At 33.6% G+C, this 22104-nt stretch overlaps 1 protein-coding gene across 1 annotated transcript; it reads left to right on the top strand.

Moving 5' to 3' along the window:
• The first annotated feature begins 1615 nt into the window (after positions 1-1615).
• Positions 1616-21444, top strand: LOC106621046 (uncharacterized). The gene is made up of 8 exons (XM_036367982.2): positions 1616-1965; positions 12342-12873; positions 13502-13662; positions 14073-14274; positions 16882-17133; positions 19164-20095; positions 20246-20551; positions 20940-21444. The coding sequence occupies exons 2-8, from the start codon at positions 12377-12379 to the stop codon at positions 21191-21193; spliced, it is 2604 nt and encodes an 867-aa protein (XP_036223875.2). The 5' UTR covers positions 1616-1965; positions 12342-12376; the 3' UTR covers positions 21194-21444.
• Positions 21445-22104: the final 660 nt, after the last annotated feature.

Below are 22104 nucleotides of genomic sequence, written 5' to 3'. Positions count from 1 at the left end.
TTGTTAGACAATTGTTATGACATCACTTAAAACGATGTGATTGGTCTTAAAGTGATATTAACTAAAGTAATATCTTGATATAATGTCATGTGATAATTATTTGGTTAATATGATCTCCTGTGATGTGTTTGTAAACGACATTTTGATATATTATGTGATCTCGGTTGATATGATGTAATTTTATTTGAATACCTTCCTTGATTATATGATAATATGTGAACGTCGATAAGATGTGAGGCTGCATGTGTGCTATGTTACTTGCACTCACATGATGTTATAAGAGGTGATGTGATATGAATTAAATGGAGTGATACATAGTTTGCAGCCACCAAATTTCTTATTAAAAACCAATAGTAATGAACATGTTTAGGCTAAATTCCCGAGACTTTGAGTAATAAGAAGTGAGCATACGCACCAAATGCTAAAGCAGCCACGGTCAATGTACGATCTTAACATAAATAGATGCTCACTACCACGCGGTACTCACGCAAAGTTGTGCTGAAGATATCTGCAGCAGGTCAAGCGCAATTGCTTAAATGGAACTGGGCTTATAAAAACAACTGAAGGCGAAGAGCGACGCACATTGGTGAAGAGTATAAATAAATTGCTATTTAAAGAAGTCTGCTCTGTAAAGATACAGCAGGGAGTCACTTTTTAACAGCACGTAGCATATCAAATGACGTTGAAGGTGGTACTCTATGTAAGAATATATGTTTAGTAGTATATTTGTTGTACAGCAAGCTTATATATGAGGGCTACTGCTACTGCTTTCTTCTCTATGTTAAAGATAACATTTCTTAAGTGCAGACAGTTTCAATGTAATGTATAATTTTTTTTTTTTTAATTTACAAATATCTATATATCAAATATTTTAGTAGGAGAATACTTTTATGTTTTTGTACACGAATCAAAAAAATGTTGCCAAAAAAGGTTTTCATTCATTTACATACATATGTTATAAAAAAATTATATATGCAGGGGAAAATTTACAGTTAAAAATGCTTCACTTTATTTAAATGAAATTCAGGACAGGTCTTGTGCAAGGTCGACAAAAAATTACATAAGCAACTTCATGAAGAATCAATTTAAATTTCTATTATTTCATTGAAAAAAATCGAAATCCTCCGAATCATGTTAATTTAGAACTCATTCAACAGTTCATTGACGATAATACTCATATACATAACTACTTTTAATAATATTGCTTTTCCATTTTGCCTCATCATCATGATGATGATGACATCTTAGCTGCTCATTGTCTGCTAACTACAATGCAATGCAGACAAGGCATCATCTTGCTCCACACCACGCAAGAAGACTACAAAAACAACATGACAACAAAGTAAGCAACCATTAAAGGTTGAGAGATTTTTATGCTCTTTAAAGCGCAACATCTTGTCAGCAACTGGTGTGCTTGTGTTGGCATTTGTACATGCTTTGCGCAGAGGAAGTTTTGAAAGAAGTTGTTGATGGCTTTTCTCAGATTTCTTCTGCATACACACACAGACACACACATGCATGCATATATGCATACTGGTCCGGTGAAAGAAGTTTTCTAATTTTTATAACAACACTTTTCCCTGCTTAAAACCTTTAGTTCTACGTCGACCTTACAACGTGTTAGTTCGTTGCCATCAATACGGTGAACTGAAGTGTGCGAGCAAAGTAAATAAGTGCGTGTGTTATTTTGAGAGAGTGATCTTTTTGCAGTTAAATAGCTGACTGTGTGACATTCAACAAAACTGTGCAATGCATTTTGTGAAATAGTTATGTCTTTATAGCAAGCTTACAAAACTTTTGAAAGCAATTAAAAGTACTTTAGATGGCTTTAAAAGGAAGAGAGAATATTCTGACGGTTTTTAAATGTAATAAGTTAGAAAAATAGCTTCAAACTGAGAGAATAAAAAAAAACTTTAACACAAGTGATATTATAACATAGTCTTAAAAATTCTATTAGAGTGGACGGTAAGCAATATTTATTATTTTTTCTTAATAACAAAATTATAACTCTTATTTAAGATTATATAATTTGTTTACTTAAGAATGCTATTTAAGAGCACTTTAAAATATTTTTTTTTGTGGAAAAGCTGGTTGCTAGTAACCCAATAACTGCATTTCGCAACTCTACTGAGAAGAATAAATATCTCTTTTGCTCTTCTAATAACTTTTTTATTACCTAACATAATATATGCTGATATTTAATATTTTGAAAGTATGTACATACATATATTAGAAATAATCTTCAAGATTTGTGAAGTAAATTTTAATTATTATATGTTCTTTTTAATTTATCTGTATTCTATATATAGAAGTGTCGACTATCTAAATATTTTCGAAAATCTGTGGATGAAGTCAAATTCGGACTAGAATAGGACTACACTGAATAAACCTGCTTTAAAATTAATCAGTTTTCTTAACAGTTGAGTACCTTGCTTTCACCATAACCTTAAAATTGCATGTAATGGAGTATTGGATATTGACATTTTATGGTGTTATATTACTCTCTCTTTGAGATTACAAATATGATCTTAATATTTGTAGTCTCAAAAACTTTCTTTGGTTATGCTTATTTCAGCAAGTTTGCTCCTGAGTTCTCATTTTAGGCATACTTCTCTGAAAATATGCGTTGTTTCAAGCTCGTCGTTGAAACCTTTTCATAAATATTTCAAACCCCCTCTCTTTCAGGAGTTCAGCAGTTCAGAAAATATGAAAAGAATTCAAATTTGTTGAATGTGATGACTGAGCTCTAATTTTTGTAACGCGTTTGATCATAGTGGCGTCACAATCAAGCTAGAATGTGATGTTGCCTTTTCAAGGCAAAAAATACATGACTTGTCTGTCTTTTATGAGAAGTTTTAGTATGTAGATACCTGAAAATGGAGCAAATAGTATTTAATATAGACTTTTAGGACTTCCTGAATGAGTTCATAAAGATATATGCAACAGGGATCTTAGAAAATATTATTACTTCTCTACGTTCTCTTTGAGAAAACAATTTATTTTTGTAATGACTTTTGAGGCTTTTAGTCAAATATATCAACCAAAATGTTTCGAAGAATCAGGCATTTCGTTGTTTCTTCTCCGAAACAGATACGTAATCTACTAACTAATATCGAAGAGAGTTCACTGATGAGTGTCCTTGAGAATCTTCTAAATGTAGAAACATAAAACGACTATGAGGTAGTTCTATAAATCGTTTTAAAAACTTAATATCTTCGTTGCATATGTCCATTCATTCATTGTTTAAATACTCGCTTTCTTATACCAGACGAAATCAAAAGCTATTTAAAATATGTAGATCATTATACATTTTTCTTCAGTTTAGTCGACCTTTATTAATTTTTCTTTTACTAATTGGTAATCAAGTGCTCAAAAAGACTCAATGGATACTAATGCACGATTAAAAATTGGATTGAAACTATGGTAGCCAAAGTTAGCATGGACACATACCCTGTTTACACAATATTTTCATTGTTGTAACATTCTTTTCTTGGTACTCTTAAATTTGAGGCTTATGTTTTGAAAATTTTGTTTCGATTTATTTTAAATACTAATATTTTTAAAGAAATTATCTAAATAATATTTTTATATAGCACAGAGCTTAATTGAAGTCAATCTTACATATGAATTATATAACAAAATTGTATATTTCAAGTAATATTCTTTAATACAGCTTATTTCAAGAAATTTTTATGGTTAAAGAGTATTAACAGAAATATAGGACCATTGAAAATTATATAGGTAAATACTAAGAACGTTGTCTAAATGACTGAAATCTGACCCGAAGAGCCTCATTGCCATTGAGAACGCCCAGTTTTGTGAAGTTTTTTCTCCAATTTTCACAGCTGAACTATTTGCAGTTTTCACAACTGTCAGTTCTTTATGTCGTGTTAACTTTAACTGCAACGAATTAAGGGCAAAGTAAGCAACACGGGCGATTGTAAAACATTTAAGACACGACCAAAAGGTAAAGCAATAAAAGTCAAGGACTGCTGCAGGAATTTGTAATATACTTACCACACATCCCACAAACAACACAGACTAACTCAAACACCCTACAAACAAAGCGCTAAATATGCATTGTTGTTGGAAAGAAACTGCAGTCAGTCTGAGGGAGCATAGAAGGCGCTGATCTGCACAGCAAAACACCAGCCGTCAGCGGCTCACTCATTTTGTTTTCTAGTTTCATTTGAAATGAAGTGCTGGGCTGGCATTAAAGCTTAGCTAAATATTTCTGTTTTGCTTCTGCTGCCCCTTACAATGCACAAGCACAACTAACTTATGCCACAAACGGCAGCAATTCAAATGATTTCGCATCGCAGAGCTGGTTGAATCTTTATGAGGCTTGAAGCGGGCTGACACTGATGGCGCAGCAGGTTTCAATTAACAGTGAGAAGGCAACAAAACAATAAATTCATATGGGGGCAGGATAGAGGCAGGAAACGCTCAGCGGCAGATGCAACAGCAACGCCAGTAGTGAGCTGATAAAAGCTGCTGCGCCTGCTCAACTGCTGCACCATTTTGCGCTCGACATATACGAGCGGCAACTTAGCTGTGGTGTGTAGTGGTAGCTCGAAGGGAATTAGTACGTAGGGAATTAAATTAACGTAATTTGTTTCAGGGCATTAGAGCTAACTAACTAACTTACCACAGGAGCGGAGCAGTTAAAGTAAAAAATAAATATATGTAAAAAAACGTGCAAATATGTATGTAATAAAAATATGTACAAAGGAAGTATGGCTTTCGCGGCACAAAGCTGCATATTGAAAGAAAAAATATTAAATGAAAAATAAAAAATTTATAGAACATAAATTCTGTAGCTTCTGCGCTTGCTTGCTGTCTTGTAGTGTGTGCTTAGCCAAGCGCTAATCACTTTTTGTTGAGCCTGCTGTTAACATAATGCAAACTCATGCCAGCTAAATAGCGCCTTTGTGTTGCAGCGCGAGCTGTTGCATAAACAGACAGACGGTATGAATGCAGCATTGATGTTGCCGCAGCGACTGAGAGGTGGTAAATGTTGTTGTTGTTGCTGGAAAAAATGTAATAGGATGTTAAGATAAAATTGTGAGAAGTTTTATTTTAAGCAAGATTTGATATATATACCAAATACCAAACAAAAAAAATAAAAAATTTTTTTTTTTAAATTTTTAATATACTTGTATGCAATTTTTGTAAATAGTGTGCCTTATATTTAATATTAATTATTTTTATTTTAAACTGAACTTTCTGTAACGCTTAAAAAAAGTATAATGAAAAAAAGTTAATTATGATATAAAATATATAAATAAATTTACATATGTATATATATCTTTACAACAAATAAATTCAAATTTCTAAGCCCTAATATATTTCTTTATATTATTGATAGTCCACTTGTAAGGCACACTATTTACTAATGGCGATTTTCGAAAAATAGTAGCCATAAATAAATTACCAAGCGGTGCTTATAGATCATAAAAGCTACTTATTATGACAAATGACTCAAAAATACTTAAATTACTAAATGCTCACGCGTAGCTTTGATTTTTCCCAAATATTCGACTTGTTTCACTGTCCAATCCAATTTACAGCACAACAATTAATCACGAATTGAACGATATTTTAATTGGAAAACCGTCTTTTACTACGCGTGCGTTTGCTGCGGAACAATAAAAGTCAACACTTCAAAGGCAATAATGACGTCAAAAGTAATGCGGCTTATTATTGACATAAATTGTCAGCTTTTTCTAACATAATGAAAGCGAAAAAACGATCGAAAAAAGCAAAAACCGAAAAAGAAAGGAAAAAGTTTGTTGCCTAAGTCTTTTGTGTCAAGCACGTTCCTCGCTTTTCTTCAGTCATAAGAATTATGTACATGTCTATTTCATATAGCGTATATGTAGTAGGTAGGCATTTTTGATATTACAATTACAACATAAATACGATCAGCTGTCATCGGCTATAAGATTATAATGGATTAATTTATTATTGGTATATACAAGGTAGGTCTTTAGCTAATTTTATAATAACTACTATTTTAATATTTCATGCAAAATATTACGGATTACACTAATATAATTTTGTCCACAAGTTATACCAAAAAGCACCAGTTACTTTAAAAATATTTATACAAAGTCTCGGATATAAAATACAAAAAAAAAGGTGTTAACTTCGGCTGCATCTAATTACAGAAGCATTGCATCATGCATTTTTTATAGCTTAGTTTTAAATGGTAAAATAAATCTTTAACTTGATTTTGATAGTTCAGTTTGTATGGCAACTATATGCGGATCACTATCCATATCGGCGATTCCGACAAATGAGTATATTTTCAATTGATCAAATTAGTATTCTCTCCGAATATTTTATACAATTTACAAGCATTAATTTTATGTCCAAATTTTCACAGTTTCTGGCACTTGAATATATAAACTGCTTAAAAAATAAAAATTTCTAAAATCTCGATTAACTATTATTTTACTACTTATTTTAAGAAACGGTAAATTAAAATGACAAAAATGTATGTTCAATGAGCATGAAATAATTTTTTTGCAATTATTTATGAGCCAAGTGAGCTTTCAGCAGGCAAACAATTTACTTAGAAGCATACAAAGGTATTTGAACTCTGCGTGACAAAGTAAATAAATGAAAGAAGACTCTATTGTAGTATAGTTGACAATTTTTGTGCTCCAAAATATTTGACAGTCTTTTGAATTTGAACTTGAATAACAATTTTGGCATTACAAAAAAAGCAAAAAGCAAACAACAAATAACAAATAACTCGCCTAAATACGTTTTCAAAAGAATAAGTGATATATATGTATAAATTGAAATTACAAAAAGAATGTGCACTTGTTGCTTGTTTTCACTCGAAGAATATTTTTGTTGTGCTTTTCTTCCATCAGTTTGCCATTGCCATTTGTCATGCTTTTGCTATATTTTTGCTTTACTTTTCGCCCTTTTCTTCTTATTTTCAATTTGTGAAAGCAAAAAAGCGAAATTGAATCAATAATAATCAAGTGCGGCGAATTGGCAATAAATAAATTTAGGTAAGCTTATTGGTCACATCATTATTAAATGTTTCCACTTGTTACTAAGTAGAGTGGAAGGAATCATTATATGTTGCACACAAACACTTTTACAACAAAATAGTGCGCTGCAGTACCTTTATCAGCTTTCCAAAATATGGTAGTAATTCAATTTGATTATCTGTTTTTTTTTTTATCTTTGACATTAGATTAAGACGAAAGTAGGTTTTTATTTTATTGGGTTTCATACAGACTTTGAAATCATCAAACATATGTATGTAAATACTTTCATTATAAAAATAAATGTGTATGTGTGTGCGTTTCTTTGCCCAAACAATATTTTGTTACTGGGACAATTTTTCACAAATATTGGTATTTATGATTCGAATTTAGCCATATTATTTAAATAAATTTGGGAGAGACTGGGAAGGTAAAAATTATTTCATAATTAAAAATTGGAGTACTTAGGAGTATAAACATGTGTATAATATGATATAACATATTTACAACAAATTTATATAGTTCTCAAACAGTTTTTGAGAAATTCTGACTGAATTCTGACCTTTTATTTCTGCGTTCATGAGAGCACTGATTTTTTGCAATCAGTGTGTAAAATGATATAAGGGTCGATTGAATTGGGGCCATGTAGTTGATTGTAATCAATTTGAGATGCTTTTGGTGCAGAATGTATCAGTGAAGGTAGAGGGGTATAAATATATATGGTAGCCACATGCTTATTACCGCTGATCTAGCTGGTGATTCACAATATTTTCAGCTGAAATCACTCAAATCAATTTATATATAAAGAATAAATTTATATATAAAGAGACCGTTAGAAATTTGGAGGAAGCCAAATATATCTTTTGGTGGACTATAAGCAAATACAAAATGTGCTTTTCGAAGCTTTCTCCCTTTGAAGCTTTCGGGATGGCAAATACCTCTCCAGAAAAAAAGTTAACTTTGTATAGTCAGCCTGATTAAACATTTTGCTATTATCTTTTCTTAATTGATTTTTTTACAAATTCTTTACAGTATGTGAGTGTATTAGTTCATAGTAAAATTGATTGAAAACCATCCCGTTCAAAATATTTTTTGTGGAAAGCAAGCAGACCAAATTTGCTAGACTTAAGTTAAATTCTGTTAGATATTGGTTTCTCACATTTAAACGGGTTTCCACGCATTTCACTACAATAATTTATGTCTATTTTAATGTTTTCATATAGAAGTAATATGAAGAGTAAGTGCGGTTAAAATTTTCACAAATTAATATAAACAAATTAATTTTGGTTAATCTCAAATTTTAGCTTTCTTGATCATACTGATTAATGATCAGCATAAACCGTATGTAAAAAAGAATTACTTCCTTTAGAAAGTTGCACCAAAACATAAAAATACCAAAAAACAGATGAAAATCAAATGATGGCATGCTATGATCTTCTTTTATATTTGCCGTATTTTAATTGAAAAGCAGTAATGATCGCAAGAAAATCGTAACTTTCATTTCCCGTTAGATATAGATTATGTTATATCGCCACTATTTTTTAATGAAAAGTGAGTAAGCGTTAAATAGAGGAAAATACGCGTTGAACACAATAAAAAACACATTAAAAAAACCAAAAATAAGCAAAATCAAATCAAATAGACAAGAGCATAAATTCATTGAGAAACTAGTATTAGTAATAAATAATTTATAATAACATTAACATAATAGTAAAAAGCTTTAAAATCCACCGGTAAACGCATTAGCACAGTTAGCTATTAATCGCGTTTCATTCAATAGAGATTATGATGCGACCAGAGACAGTAAAAGTTATTGAAATTAAGCAGCCATAATTTGTAGATAGCAAAAACATAAGCTGATAAGAAATAAATTACAGCAAAGAAATTTTTTTATTTAAACATGTTAGTGCAATCGTCGCAACAAAATATGGTAGCAATCAGCTGAAATGGGCTTTCAAGATGCTATTTTTGTTATCGATGCAAGATGTGAGACAAAGTGATCTACGAAAATAGTGATAAACACAAATAAATGAGAAACGTGGCTCAATGCTGCCTTAAGAATCAATGTTGAATATATAAAATGTATTTTTGGCTTTTCAAAATCAATTTCAATAGCACGAACAACAAATATCTCTTCATACTATAATCAACGACGCACCCGTTCCTATGATCTCTAAACTTGCTACGGAAGCAACGTTCATCAAATTTATGTCAAACCAAAAAAATAAAATTTCCACAGGGTGCTTTCATACATACACTTCGTTAAAAACTCATATTCTCATTTAGTTTGTATATCAACTGCGAAACGATCATGTCTGACACCTGCGTAAATGAAAAAGTGAAAGAGCTGACCCTCACACCTCGGGCGCAGTCAAATAAGGGGAAATGTAAAAGAAAATAAGTTAAAAAAAAGCTTTTATAATGGAGACTACACATGTAAAGTGACACAACAATGCGGCAACTTAGAAATTCTAAGGCACCTAAGGCAAAAATAAAGAAATAAAAGATGTGCTGCCGCCAAAATGCACAGTGGCACGCAACGAACTGTAAATTTTTTACTTCTACTTTCAAAAAAAAAGTGAAAATCTGTTGATGGCAAAGTTACATGCTTTATGTTTGCTTGAAATTATGTCTAAATGTGCATAAGGTGGTAAAACTGTTAGTGTGAAACTTTTGAAGTCTCTATAAAGCATAAAACTACAACTAAACTGGTATGTAGGTGTGTGTGTAGTTTCTAAAAGAAGTAAAAAAAACTAACAATCCTTATATAATATTTAAAAAAAAAAAAAAAATGTTAGCTTTGGTGCAATCGAACAAAACTCTTCACAAATACCAAAAAATCTGTACAAGAACTTGCATTGGTCAGTTTGTATGGCAGCTATATGCTATATTGGCTCGAACTGAACCATTTTTTGGAGATTGCATCATTGTCTTAGGCAATAACTTATGCAAAATTTCATGAAAATATCTCCTCAAATGAAACAATTTTCCAAACAATAACTTTATTCCCATCGTTCTTTTTATATGGTAGCTATATACTATAGTCGTCGACCGTCCCGACAAATCACCAGCTTCTTGGTGAGAAAAGGACGTTGACAAAACTTTAGATCGATATCTCAAAAACTGAGCGACTACTGCGTATATATGCAGGCGGAGGGTCTGACGGAGAGTCCGTCTGGGTAAACAAAAACATCGACTGAGCTCGTCATGCTGATCATTTATGTATATATGTTCAGATATGTATTACAAGCAAATTGGCAAGAATAATATACCCTATTCAGGGTATAAAAAATAAACATGCTTTGGAGCAAAATAAAAATCGTTTTTAAAAAAAAAATAATTAATATTTTTGGTACTAAATGTTTTTAGCACTAAGACGAAAAATATGTGTTGTTTGCAGGAAAAAAAACTAGAACAACTACAATATATTGTCATACTTATAGAAGCTTCACAATTTAACAGCATCACCAAAGCTTAGGCTCACTGCCGTAGTAGTTTCAGACAAAAACCAAATTTTGCACCATAATTATTTGCACGCACGAGTTTGTTTTACTTTGTCTTCAGTCGTTTGCAAAATTATATTTGAAAGTAATGAACTTTGAATGGTCAGATAATCTGCCTGATACATTAGTAGGTCAGATAAACTTTACTCGCTCACACTAATTATACGTATAAGAGTTTATAATATAGTTCGAATCATCCACTATTTTTGTAATTATTTGATCTATAGGGTGATCACAGAGCAGTAGGAACTTTTTACGGCTACAACAAGTAAAATTCCTAAGTATAGGTCAGGTTAAAAAGTCGACCCCGTAACAAAAGCCAAAAAGTATCTCATTTGAACAGCTGTAAACGGCAGTCCATTATGATGCCTGAGCTTCGAAATATTAATCGAAAAGCTAATAGCTAATATTAATTTCGACAATCACAATTTGGTTTGCCGAAATGTTTCTACATGAGTCTACAAGTGGTTCACCAAGTAGTCAGTAGACTTTGATATAGAATGTATATCTATAATAAACTTAAATCTACCAGTATGCAATAAAAAACAAATTTAAAGGGAAAAATATCGTCGCAACACTTTAAAATAAATAATTTCATGAAATTTTGAGAGGAGTTTTCACCATATGTTTAAAACTTTTTCATTTTGAAAAAAATAGAGAAGTTTTTTGAATCTTTTGACACAACTACACTTGTTGTTACTTGCACACATACCTATACCTTTGTTAAAAAGAGATGACTACCAAGTGTTTGAACACAAAAACGGTTTAACCGCTAGTTATATGCTGCCGTTTGTATGGCAGCAAAAAGTGAGTTCATTTGTGTCTGGGAAACTTTTTTTTTTAAATTTAAATACCCAAATATAGTATATATATATACAATACAAACACATGTGGAAAAGTTTACGAAAAATATTTGGTAGAAAATCTTTTTATTGCTCACCAACGGAACAAAGCTATAAGAACTGTTATTTGAACACACAAAGCCTGACAAACAACAAAAAAATCTTGCTACTGAGCATAAACTGTAGTTTAGGTGCATCTGGGGAGGCCGCATCAATAAAATTATAGCGGTTAACGAAGTCACACATTTAAGGTTAGTCTGTATATTTGTTCAAGGCAGCATCCAGTAAACTACAAGCATACTAAAATATACCAAAAACAACAACAACAAAAACTGAATTCGCAGAATTTCTAAAACACTTTCAACGCATTATAGGAGTTTCTTTAGTTGTCATTCACATTTTCGGGTTTTGTTGTTATTATGCTTTGTTGGATAATGTTCACTATTGTTGTGTGCTTCATTTGGAAATTCTTTATTATTTAAGGAAATGGAAATGAGTGGTAAATTCTAGACTAATAACTGTAAGCTTTTTTGTGAATCAAAGAAGTGGAATGCACTCTAACGAAATGGAAGCTAAATATTAGATAATTCTGCTTAAGTTGGATGCAAAAGACTTAGGCGACGAACCTGCCAGAAACGCTCAAATATACGAGCATAATATACATTACATATTAAGAAAAATTTGGTATAATAATTTAAAAGCTTTTAGAAAACGGTTTTGAATTGATTATTTTAACACTAAGCCACATATTTGGTAAAGTTAGTAGTAAGTCTTCTTTCGGACGTTAAACTCTTAACTTGCAGCTTTCGGTATGATTATCAAACAAACGCCACAATTTAAATCTGTTAACTTTTATCTCACAAGCGATTGGAACTCTTATGGAAGTTGGAGAGATTATATTACCATAACTATATAAAATATTATATAATATTTATAAATATATAATATAATATAAATATTTAATAAAGCATTTACATTTTTTTTTTCAGTCCCCTTAAAAGTAATCGCAACGCAATCATCAACAATGCGACACCGACAATGCTCATTACACACATACAATGTCACAACTTGCCTTCTTCTGCTATCGCTGCTAATAGCTGCGCCCATAACTTCAAGCGCCGCCAGACACTCGCGGTCGGACTTAGTTGGCAATGAAAAATCAGGTGGCAAAGCTACAGGAGCAACAGCCAAAGCTGCCAGCTACCAAGCGCTTAGCAGCGAAGAAAAGCAAGACGTTGGCAACCCAGTAGCGATTGTCACAAGTATAGCCAATAAAACTACAAAAGCAGACTCATTGGTGGCGTTGGAAAATAATAAAGAAGCCAGTTCTGCACAAAGTGAAGACAATTCAAAAGCGATTGAGCAGTTGCAGCAAGAAAACAAGGAATTACAATTAGATATTGGTGATGAAGATATAGAATTCACTGACAAAGGCGGCGAAGACAATGATATTGCCAACGATCAAGACAGCAATTTTCGAGAATGTGACAAAGAGCTAATTGGTTTCGAGATTATTACCGGGTAAGTGAAAAAAGGAATAGAAATTTTAAGTTTATTTTCTTTTCGGAGTTGCCTATGAAAACAGTGCAGAAATTCGAAGTATGCTCCTAAATGTAGGCAACATTGTCGACAGAAAATTTTCAATAATTTATGATACAACTTTAAAGATTAGAAAGAGATAAACAAATATTATCCAAAAGAAAAAGTCACCCGTAGGCAGATCTCAATTATCTAAAAGCTTCGATTTTTATATCGTAAAATTTTTTTGTATAAGTGTTCTAGAAGCTGTGTAGAGTCTTCTTTCTGGTCAATTACAAGTTATTAACTTAAAAAAATTGTTTGTGGTCATTATTGGAGTTTTAAAAAAAAGTCTTAGACGACAACATGCTTTCCTTAAGCGTTAAAATAAAGTTTGGTTCAAAAACCGTCAAATTCGGTAATTTTTATATAAATGTAAAAAGTTTAAACCAAAAAAAAATTTAACTAGAAACTTACTTTAAAAGTGAGATGTTAAAAAAAACATTTTTTCCAAAAGTTTTCTTTTTTTATAATCTACACATAGAGAATCCTCAGGCTAAACAACAACAAAAAAAATTTTTTCGCTCCTACTAAACATATTTGTATACTTTCATTATCCCTAACGATACAGTTATGTCTTCTCGGCTCCCGGAAAGTTGTTAACGTCTATGCCAGGTACACTGATGTTAACGGACTGCTTGGACGCCTGTCGCAAGGATACAGCTTGTCATGCGGCAAATTATGAGACTGGCTTATGTGTACTCTTCTCGGCGAATGCGGATAAGTTGCCAGGTGAGTTTTGAAGGACATAGGTATATTAATAATCTCTACCGAAAATATTTTTCACTGAACAAATATTAATATATTCTAATTTAATAATAATATAAGATTATCAAATTAACATCAAAATGTTTGTACCATAATAAACAAATCAAAGCTCAAAAACAAAAGCTAGACAATTTTTTATAAACAAAGCGACATGTTGTTGAAGTAAAAGAACAATAATAAACCCACACATGTAAAGTAGGTGCAATTAGCTATTTGTCGGGTCCTATTTTATATAAAGAAAGTCATATATACTTTTAAGTTTTTTTATTGCTTTTGCATTTGACTTTAAAAAATTATTTTAAAATTTGATAAAATTAATAACTTCAATATAAATATATATGTATATATATTTTTTTTATGCAATTACCAAACAGGAGCTCTTGCCAAGTCGCAATTCCCCGTTTTTACTCTTTATGCCCAAAAATCCTGCCTCAACCAACGCCCTTGCTCTCGCGCCTGGTATATCGATCGCGTTCAGGGCAACAAATTAATTGGCTATACGAAGCGCAAGTTCCCAGCAGAAACTCGTCATGATTGCATACAGTTATGTTTGAGTCAAGCGGAGTTCACATGCAGGTGAGTCAAATAACAGAGTGATTATATAACATATAGATAAATAAAGAAAGAGAGCTGAAAACGATAAAATATGACAATTTCACTTTTTGTTCTTGTACAATATGTAAACGAACGGAAAACAAACACAAAAATATATACTTTAATGTTGCTCAGACTCAGTGTCTTAAAATAATATATATAAAGATATAAGATAATATATATTAAAATATTAAAACAAATTTCCAACTTTTCCCAAGCCTTATAAGCGAATTAACTTTACTAATAAGCGTGAATTTTGTCAAATCAAAAAAAAGAAAAAATTGGGTTTCGGAAATACAAACTATAATTCAGTTACTTATCAAGCTAAATATGTGAATATTATCACTTATACAAGTATAGTTACATATTTAAAGGAGTAAGTAAATTTAAGAGTGAACCTGAGTTCTATTAAGCTTAATGTCCATACCTTATAAACTATTGAAGCTATCCAGCTTGTATGATTTTCTATGACTCAAGCATAAACAAAGTTATCGAAATAGAATTTAGCTCTTACTTGTACAGCACCACTGATATAAGGCAATAATATTAATGTGAGTAAGGCGCTTATTTTCAGCAATTAAAACTGTATCATTACCACTCATTTAGTGGTGTTAGAAGGCAACTCTTATCCATTTTGAATATTATCTAATAAGATGAGTAACTCTAGAATACCAATATTAAGACAAAATTTTAGCTCTTTTTCCACTCCGGTATAGAAAGCGCACATTTTAGCAGCTATATTTGAAATGAATTCTTGTTACTCTAACAATCTTAGTAATTAGGCAACTATATCAGGAGTCGCCAACTTTGTTTGCGATTTAGACTCTTAAACAACAATTTCTAAAGAGGCATTCACAAGCATTCTCTCTGAGATTTTAACGCCCTGCCTCTGAGTGGATTGAAGTATATCACGAGAATTATAAACGAATGTCTTCGTCTATACTACTAACCGATCCGATGAAAGACTTCAAAGGTTATATTGATATTAAAGTGTAAAAAACCATCATAATTCCCAACGTATTCAATAAGTTTTTCGTTGTCAGTACGTAAAATTGCAAAAGAAGGATTGTCAACTTTCTTAGAAGATTATGTAGTACTCCCACCAATACAACTTGGATTCCGACATGAGCATAACACCATGCAACCGTTGCTTAGACTAAAAATAAACGTCAAAACAAGTTTTCCAAACTCCAAGTCCACGGATATGATTTCATTAGATACCATAGTTACATTCGACTTTGTTTGGCACAACGGGCTCTTGTACAAAATGACACTTTTTAAGCATTACCTAGTTCATTTTAAAATTATACCTAGTTATGTAACTAATCGATAATTTATAGTCCAACTGATTGTGGCACAGACTCGCAAAATTCACATAAATGCGAGTTATCCGCAAGGGTGCGCTAACTCCATGTGTATAACATTTTTACTTCCGATTTCCTCCATTTTTGCAATACCATGCTTGAGTCTCCATTGCACCTGATATCACATATGCACTTCAACAGCACTTATCAATTTGCTTAACAAATTTCTTGTTAATAAAACTGAAGCATTTTTCACCCAGCAAGGAGTTTTTCTCGGAACTCTATTGGCGTTAACTCGGAAAAGTGTGTGAGATACTTACGACTGATTGAAGTCCCTAGACTGACCTTTAAAGACCACTTGCTGCACAATATTAAAATATCGATTATGCTAGTACATACATTATACCCACTTATAAACATGAGATCAGTATTAAGCATAACTAACAAAATGTATTTATTCAGGTATATTTTCCATGCAGCAGTTTCTTTTTTACCACCAGTGTGGGTCGATATCGCCAACTTACATATCCACAAAATTCAAGCAAACAAATAGTCATAGATGGTAACGATAAAGGTATTCTAATTTTTTGTCTTTATATAAAATAGTCATTAATTGAAACACAAGAATATTAACTAGACTTCATATAGACTTGTAGCATCTTACTAATAAAACATAAAATGAATTAATCACCACCACTCCTCTACTTAGTAATCGCCGCTCATTAGCCATAATTATTTATTCAATAAATTGGATTTATTGGGGCGCAATTATATTTTTTTTTTTTGCAACTGACAAGCACACGTCCCAGTCAAATAGCGAATAAATTTGCTTTTAATGCGCAATCTTCACCATAATGGGTGCTTAGTAATGCGCACAAAAGCTCATCACTTATCACTCATCGCTCCTCACACAGCGTTCATTCAGTCGCCGTCATTCATAACTCTGCACCATTCACCGAATGATCGTGTTGATGCCTTTAATAGCTTAATCAGTTGCGAATAATGGCTGACGCGCTCAATAGTGAGCGGTCGGCCAAACAAGCGGGACAGCAGATTTATGTGTGATCAATTCTGCTGAAAATCAAGCACAGAGTAAGCGGTGAATGCGCGACGCTAAACTTAAACTTAGTCAGAACGCTTTAGTTAACAACATTTCATAGCGCTTTTTATAGCTTAGCATTTGGTAGCAAATAAGCATATAAGAATAACAACAACACAAGTTTCTATCTTTTTTACTCTCCACTAATCCCCTACTTTGTTTGCCGCCTTTCTTCTTTCGCTATAGATCGGCCAATTTCGATCGCATTACAAAAAGTTGTGAACTCTCCGAAATGGATCGCATGACGCTGAGCGGCTCGAGCGCATTCCAGCAGCAAGATACTGTCGATTATCTGGAGAATAACTGCGCCGATGAGCCAAATAAATTGTGTGAATTCAAGCGCTTACCCGGACGCATATTGAAAACGGTGGATTCGGTATATCAGGATATTGGCAGTTTTGATGAGTGTCGTGATTTATGTTTGAATGCGCCATACAGGTAAGTGCAGCAGGTGCCACTGGCAACAACAAAATTGCAAAAATATGACTACATACATAAACCAGTAAACGGCATAATAAAATGGTGAAAAAAAAAAAAATAAACCCGTCGAGTGCATAGCTGATGTCCGAGCACTCCTCTGCATGTTGTTGCCTTAACTGTCTACTCTCTGTGGACTTAGCCTTAGCTGCTCGGCACACTTAGGCAGATGAAGTTGCACTTATAAGTACTCGCACCATAATTGTAGGTTGCAATAACGTTCGATAATAGCCAATACTCATATATTAACATGTCAATATATCATGTGTGGTGGCATGCAACATGACATTCGGGATGCCGCCAACGCTTGTTATTATTTATAGCATTTTGTAGTACTTCTATAAAGTTGCTTATTTCCTTTCAACTTATATAATAGCTATAGCGTTGTGGGTTTGTGCAAGTAATGCCAGTTAAAGTAATGTTTTGTTAATTTTCTCAGCAGTTTTTAGAACGAGTAGTTTATGAGGGTCACCACCCAAGTTGAGTGGCTTGATTTTGTGACTACCAGATGCCAGAAACACTCTCAACTGGTATTACCATCTGATCAAGTTTGACACAAAATAATAAATTTTCACGCATTTCAGTACAAATCTTTATTATCGCCTTTAAAATAGGCTTCCGAGCCAGTACAAGCATGCCTCATCCAATTATTAAACCGATTCTTTAAACACTTATTATAGGCATGGACTGGGATGGCCTTCAGTGCCATCCAAGAATTTTTGTTTGTTTCGTTTTGATTTAGTTTTGTAGCGCCATTCGCACGACTGTTGGGCAGTTTTGACGTCATTTTCATAAACCCACGTCTCGTCAACAGTAATGTTGCATTTGATCCGTTTCATAAACAAAAGATTAACCGCATTGAGATCTTCTTCTGTCTCATTGATTCCCACGCGACAATTTTTAAGTATTTTTTTAACTCATTCGAAGTATTGTCATTAACAAAGATGAATAAACGACGCACATGGGCAAGTTTTCGATGATTTCATGATCTTCACTGAATACTTTGTGCTCGTTATAAAGTACACTACCCAAACCATTTCTTGAATATTTTCTACAATTCTCAAAAAAAAACAAATAAAACAGACATGTACAGATACAATGCTCTCGTAAACTTATTGTAAACTAAAAAGTAGATACGTTCGAAGGCCAGCCAATTCCTTTTCGAATTAGCTCTTCCAGTCTGCTGCATTCATCCAACGATAAAATAACGACAAAACATAACAGCTTATCAGCTTAGTGGAATTGAAACAGAGTTTTCAAGCCAAAGTTGTTGCCAATAAGGTAACAGCAGATCTTATACTCCGGAGTGTAGCCCTTTTCGGATTGACTATCCACTCTGATAGCAGTCCGGCAATACTAGCCTTGAGCTTACTAACTGTGCATATAAGGTCACTTAAGGAATGCATAACATCGATTTCAAGGGCACTTCGTGATAAGACTAGTATGAGTGCCAGACCAAGTCGAATCGCAGGTAACTGCAAAGCTGACGAGCTGAGAAGCAAAGGCATCTTAGCCATACTATCAATAGAATGACAGTTGCTCGCAGCTCCGCTCGCTTTGTGCATCCACCTACTGGATAGCTGGATTTCAAGGGAGCTTGCTCAGCACTGAGTTACCATTAATTCTTGCGCTGTCGCAAGATTACTATGGCTTCAAAATGGATCGCAAGAGGTCTAGTAAGCTATTCATCACTTAGTTCTTCGCTTTCCCACCTTTGCGATATTAAGATTTAAAAACCTGGAAGCTCATCCTTTCAGTCATCCCCGTGAACAGGGCGCTGGCTATAGTTATACTGAAACTATTACTATTTATTTTAAAACCTGATTAAATAGCTCCAAATGGACATTTTGGTAATTCTATTATAAAATTATATGAAAGAATAGATGAAAACGGCAAAATCTCGACCCACGAAAAGAGTGGAATATGCCAATCCCTGCGAGCTCCACAGTAGCTCTTCCTTACATCTGTTAACCACGGTATTTTTCCCGCAGATGCCACTCGTACGACTATGGTGACACTGGTGATATGGTTTGTCGTCTCTCACATCACAGTCGCATCACACTTAACGACGTGCAAGATCCTTATCTGGCTGTACCTGAAGCGACGACCTACGAACTTTCATCTTGCTACAATGTGACCATCGAATGCGGTGCGATGGACATGATTGCGCGCATACGCACTTCCAAACTCTTCGATGGTAAAGTATACGCAAAGGGCTCGCCTAAATCTTGTGCTATGGATGTGAAGAACTCATTAGAATTTGAGCTGCGCATGGGCTATCAAAATCTCGAATGCAACGTGCGTCAAAGCAACACCGGTCGCTATATGAATGATGTGGTGATACAACATCACGACACCATTGTGACCTCCTCCGATTTAGGTTTAGCTGTGACGTGTCACTATGATTTGACGAACAAATCGGTGTCGAACAATGTGCTGCTAGATATTAAGGACGACTTCGAGCCTGCTTTGAGCGAAGAGGTGATCGTCGATTCGCCAAATGTGTTAATGAAGATCACGTCACGTGATGGTAGTGATGTGCTGCGCACAGCAGAAGTTGGTGATCCGTTAGCACTGAAATTCGAGATACTGGATGCGCAAAGTCCTTACGAAATATTTGTGCGTGAGCTCGTGGCCATGGATGGTAGTGATAATGCCGAGATTACGCTGATCGATTCGAATGGTTGTCCCACCGATCAATTTATAATGGGTCCGATTTACAAGAGTTCGACTTCGGGTAAAGTTTTACTCGCACAATTTGATGCCTTCAAGTTCCCAACGTCCGAGTTGGTACAATTTCGCGCCTTGGTCACACCCTGTATGCCAACTTGCGAGCCTGTGCAATGCAACCAAGAGGATATCGGCGGTGAATTGAAGTCAATGAGTTCGTATGGGCGCAGACGACGTGCTCTAAATGTAACAGGTGAGGGCCGGAGAGTTAAGTGTTGCATATGGGTTGAAAAAACGAGCTCACATTCCCTAATTAAAAGATTAAGAGAGCTACTCAAATTTCTTTCTACTCATTGATGACTTATTTTTCGTTTTATTTTTCCCTTTCTATCCATTGAAACAGCATTTGAGAGTTCTGTGTACACCAGCCACGAGCTGCAACAACAACTACAAGAAGAACAACATCAACAACTCATAAGCCGACAACGACTTTTACGCCTGCGCAGTAAACGTGCCGCAGTTGCCTCCACCTCGACCAGCCAACCTAGTCAAGAGGACATGTTGTTGGTGCAATCAATACAGATTACCGACAAATTCGGCTTCGAGAAGCAGCGCCAACAGAAGCACACCAAAACCTCCACGAATGATGACAACGAGAAGACGCTCATCGGCGGCAATGCTGAATTAGGATATTGTGTTAATGCGATCGGTAAGTGAAATATATTTTACGAGTGTGAAAATCAGCTCAATTTTCTGTAATGTATATATGGTAATAGAGGCGATTACGAGGAAACCATCATGAGGCTTAGCGTAACTTACTGAGCTTTAAGCTGTGGTAGTATTTGAAGAGCTTCTACTAAGTTTAAAACTAGAAACACATTTATAAATCAACAAAAGCTCATAAGTTATCGTTCATATGCTATGTGTTGTTCGTTTATTTTTAATAAATTAGTATTTCACGTTTTGGATGCCTCTAACCAGAAATAAAATTAATTTGATTTTTGCCAGAAATTGTTATAATCTTACATTTTTTTAATTGTTATAATCTTACGGCGTTCTAATAATATTTCTTCAAATTCACTAACTTTCTTCCTTAGGTCTCATATTAGCTCTCACTGTTTTTCTGCTGACACAATTGGCTATAATCGCTGTTTGGAGCCACTTGCGTCAGCGACGACGAAAGCCCGCTATTAGAGAAAAACCCAGCAGTTCGAAAGTTTATGCCACTCGTGGTGGCAACTCTACAAAAAGCTCAACAGCAATACGCAAAAGTTCTTCAAGCACGCGAACAGAGTCGCTGTGCAAAGTTTACGATCGAGCTTTCGACGGACGACATGGACGGCAATTTTAATTTGATATACGTTATTTCTTCAAAAAACTCGGTATAATGGATTAAATGTTGAATAATAACTTTTGAGTAATGTTATGATTTAAAGACGAAAAATCACATAAGCGAATTAAAAGAGAGATAGGCAGCAATAGCTAAAAAGGTTTAACATTTTATTTAATATTTAATCGAATCGTTTGAAATATAACGAATACACTCACATGCATTTTAATTTTACTTTTTATTATAAATGCCATGAATTCTTAATTGATTTGATTGTTAGTCATATTAATAGGCGTTTCGGACAGCCACTTAAATCAGTCAGTCAGCAATTTTCACAAAACATTGTTAGTATAAATGAGACGTTAATTGATTAAATTAGTGGCTTGTCTGAATTGCCTATAAGTATGATTGTCCTAAATACAGACAATTAAGAAATATTTTATTGCATTTATTTTTATTGAAATAATTTATGTCCGTTTAGTAGAAAACTTGAACTTACTGAAATTTACATAAAGTGAAACATATATTAAGCCTAAATATATACTACATTTTAATTTAGTCGATTAAGTGAAAACTGTAAATGAATTCGATAAATAAAAATCGATTAATGTACTTATAAAAGACAGCATTTTAATTTATCTATAAGGAGTGGTTTAAAGAAAGTATTCACCATTAAAGGTCCAGTAAGTATCAAGCGCAAATTTATTCATGTTTAGTTACCAGTAATTATGCGTGCGATGAATGTAGGGTTCTCAGCTACGTTGTCAAGCCAAAGTTTAATTTCTTTTTGATGTAAACCTTGCATTGAGACCCTTTTTACCCAAAACAATAACCAAAATGTGTTGAGTCGATCCACAAGAGATTTTAAGGTCCTTTCAATCTCCCTGATGCCAACACGGTGATTGCCATGCATTGTTTCATCAACTCTTATT

This window comes from Bactrocera oleae, chromosome 2 (genome assembly GCF_042242935.1).
Source record: "Bactrocera oleae isolate idBacOlea1 chromosome 2, idBacOlea1, whole genome shotgun sequence".
Lineage (NCBI taxonomy): Eukaryota > Metazoa > Arthropoda > Insecta > Diptera > Tephritidae > Bactrocera > Bactrocera oleae.
This window is presented reverse-complemented; position numbering and strand designations above follow the sequence as displayed.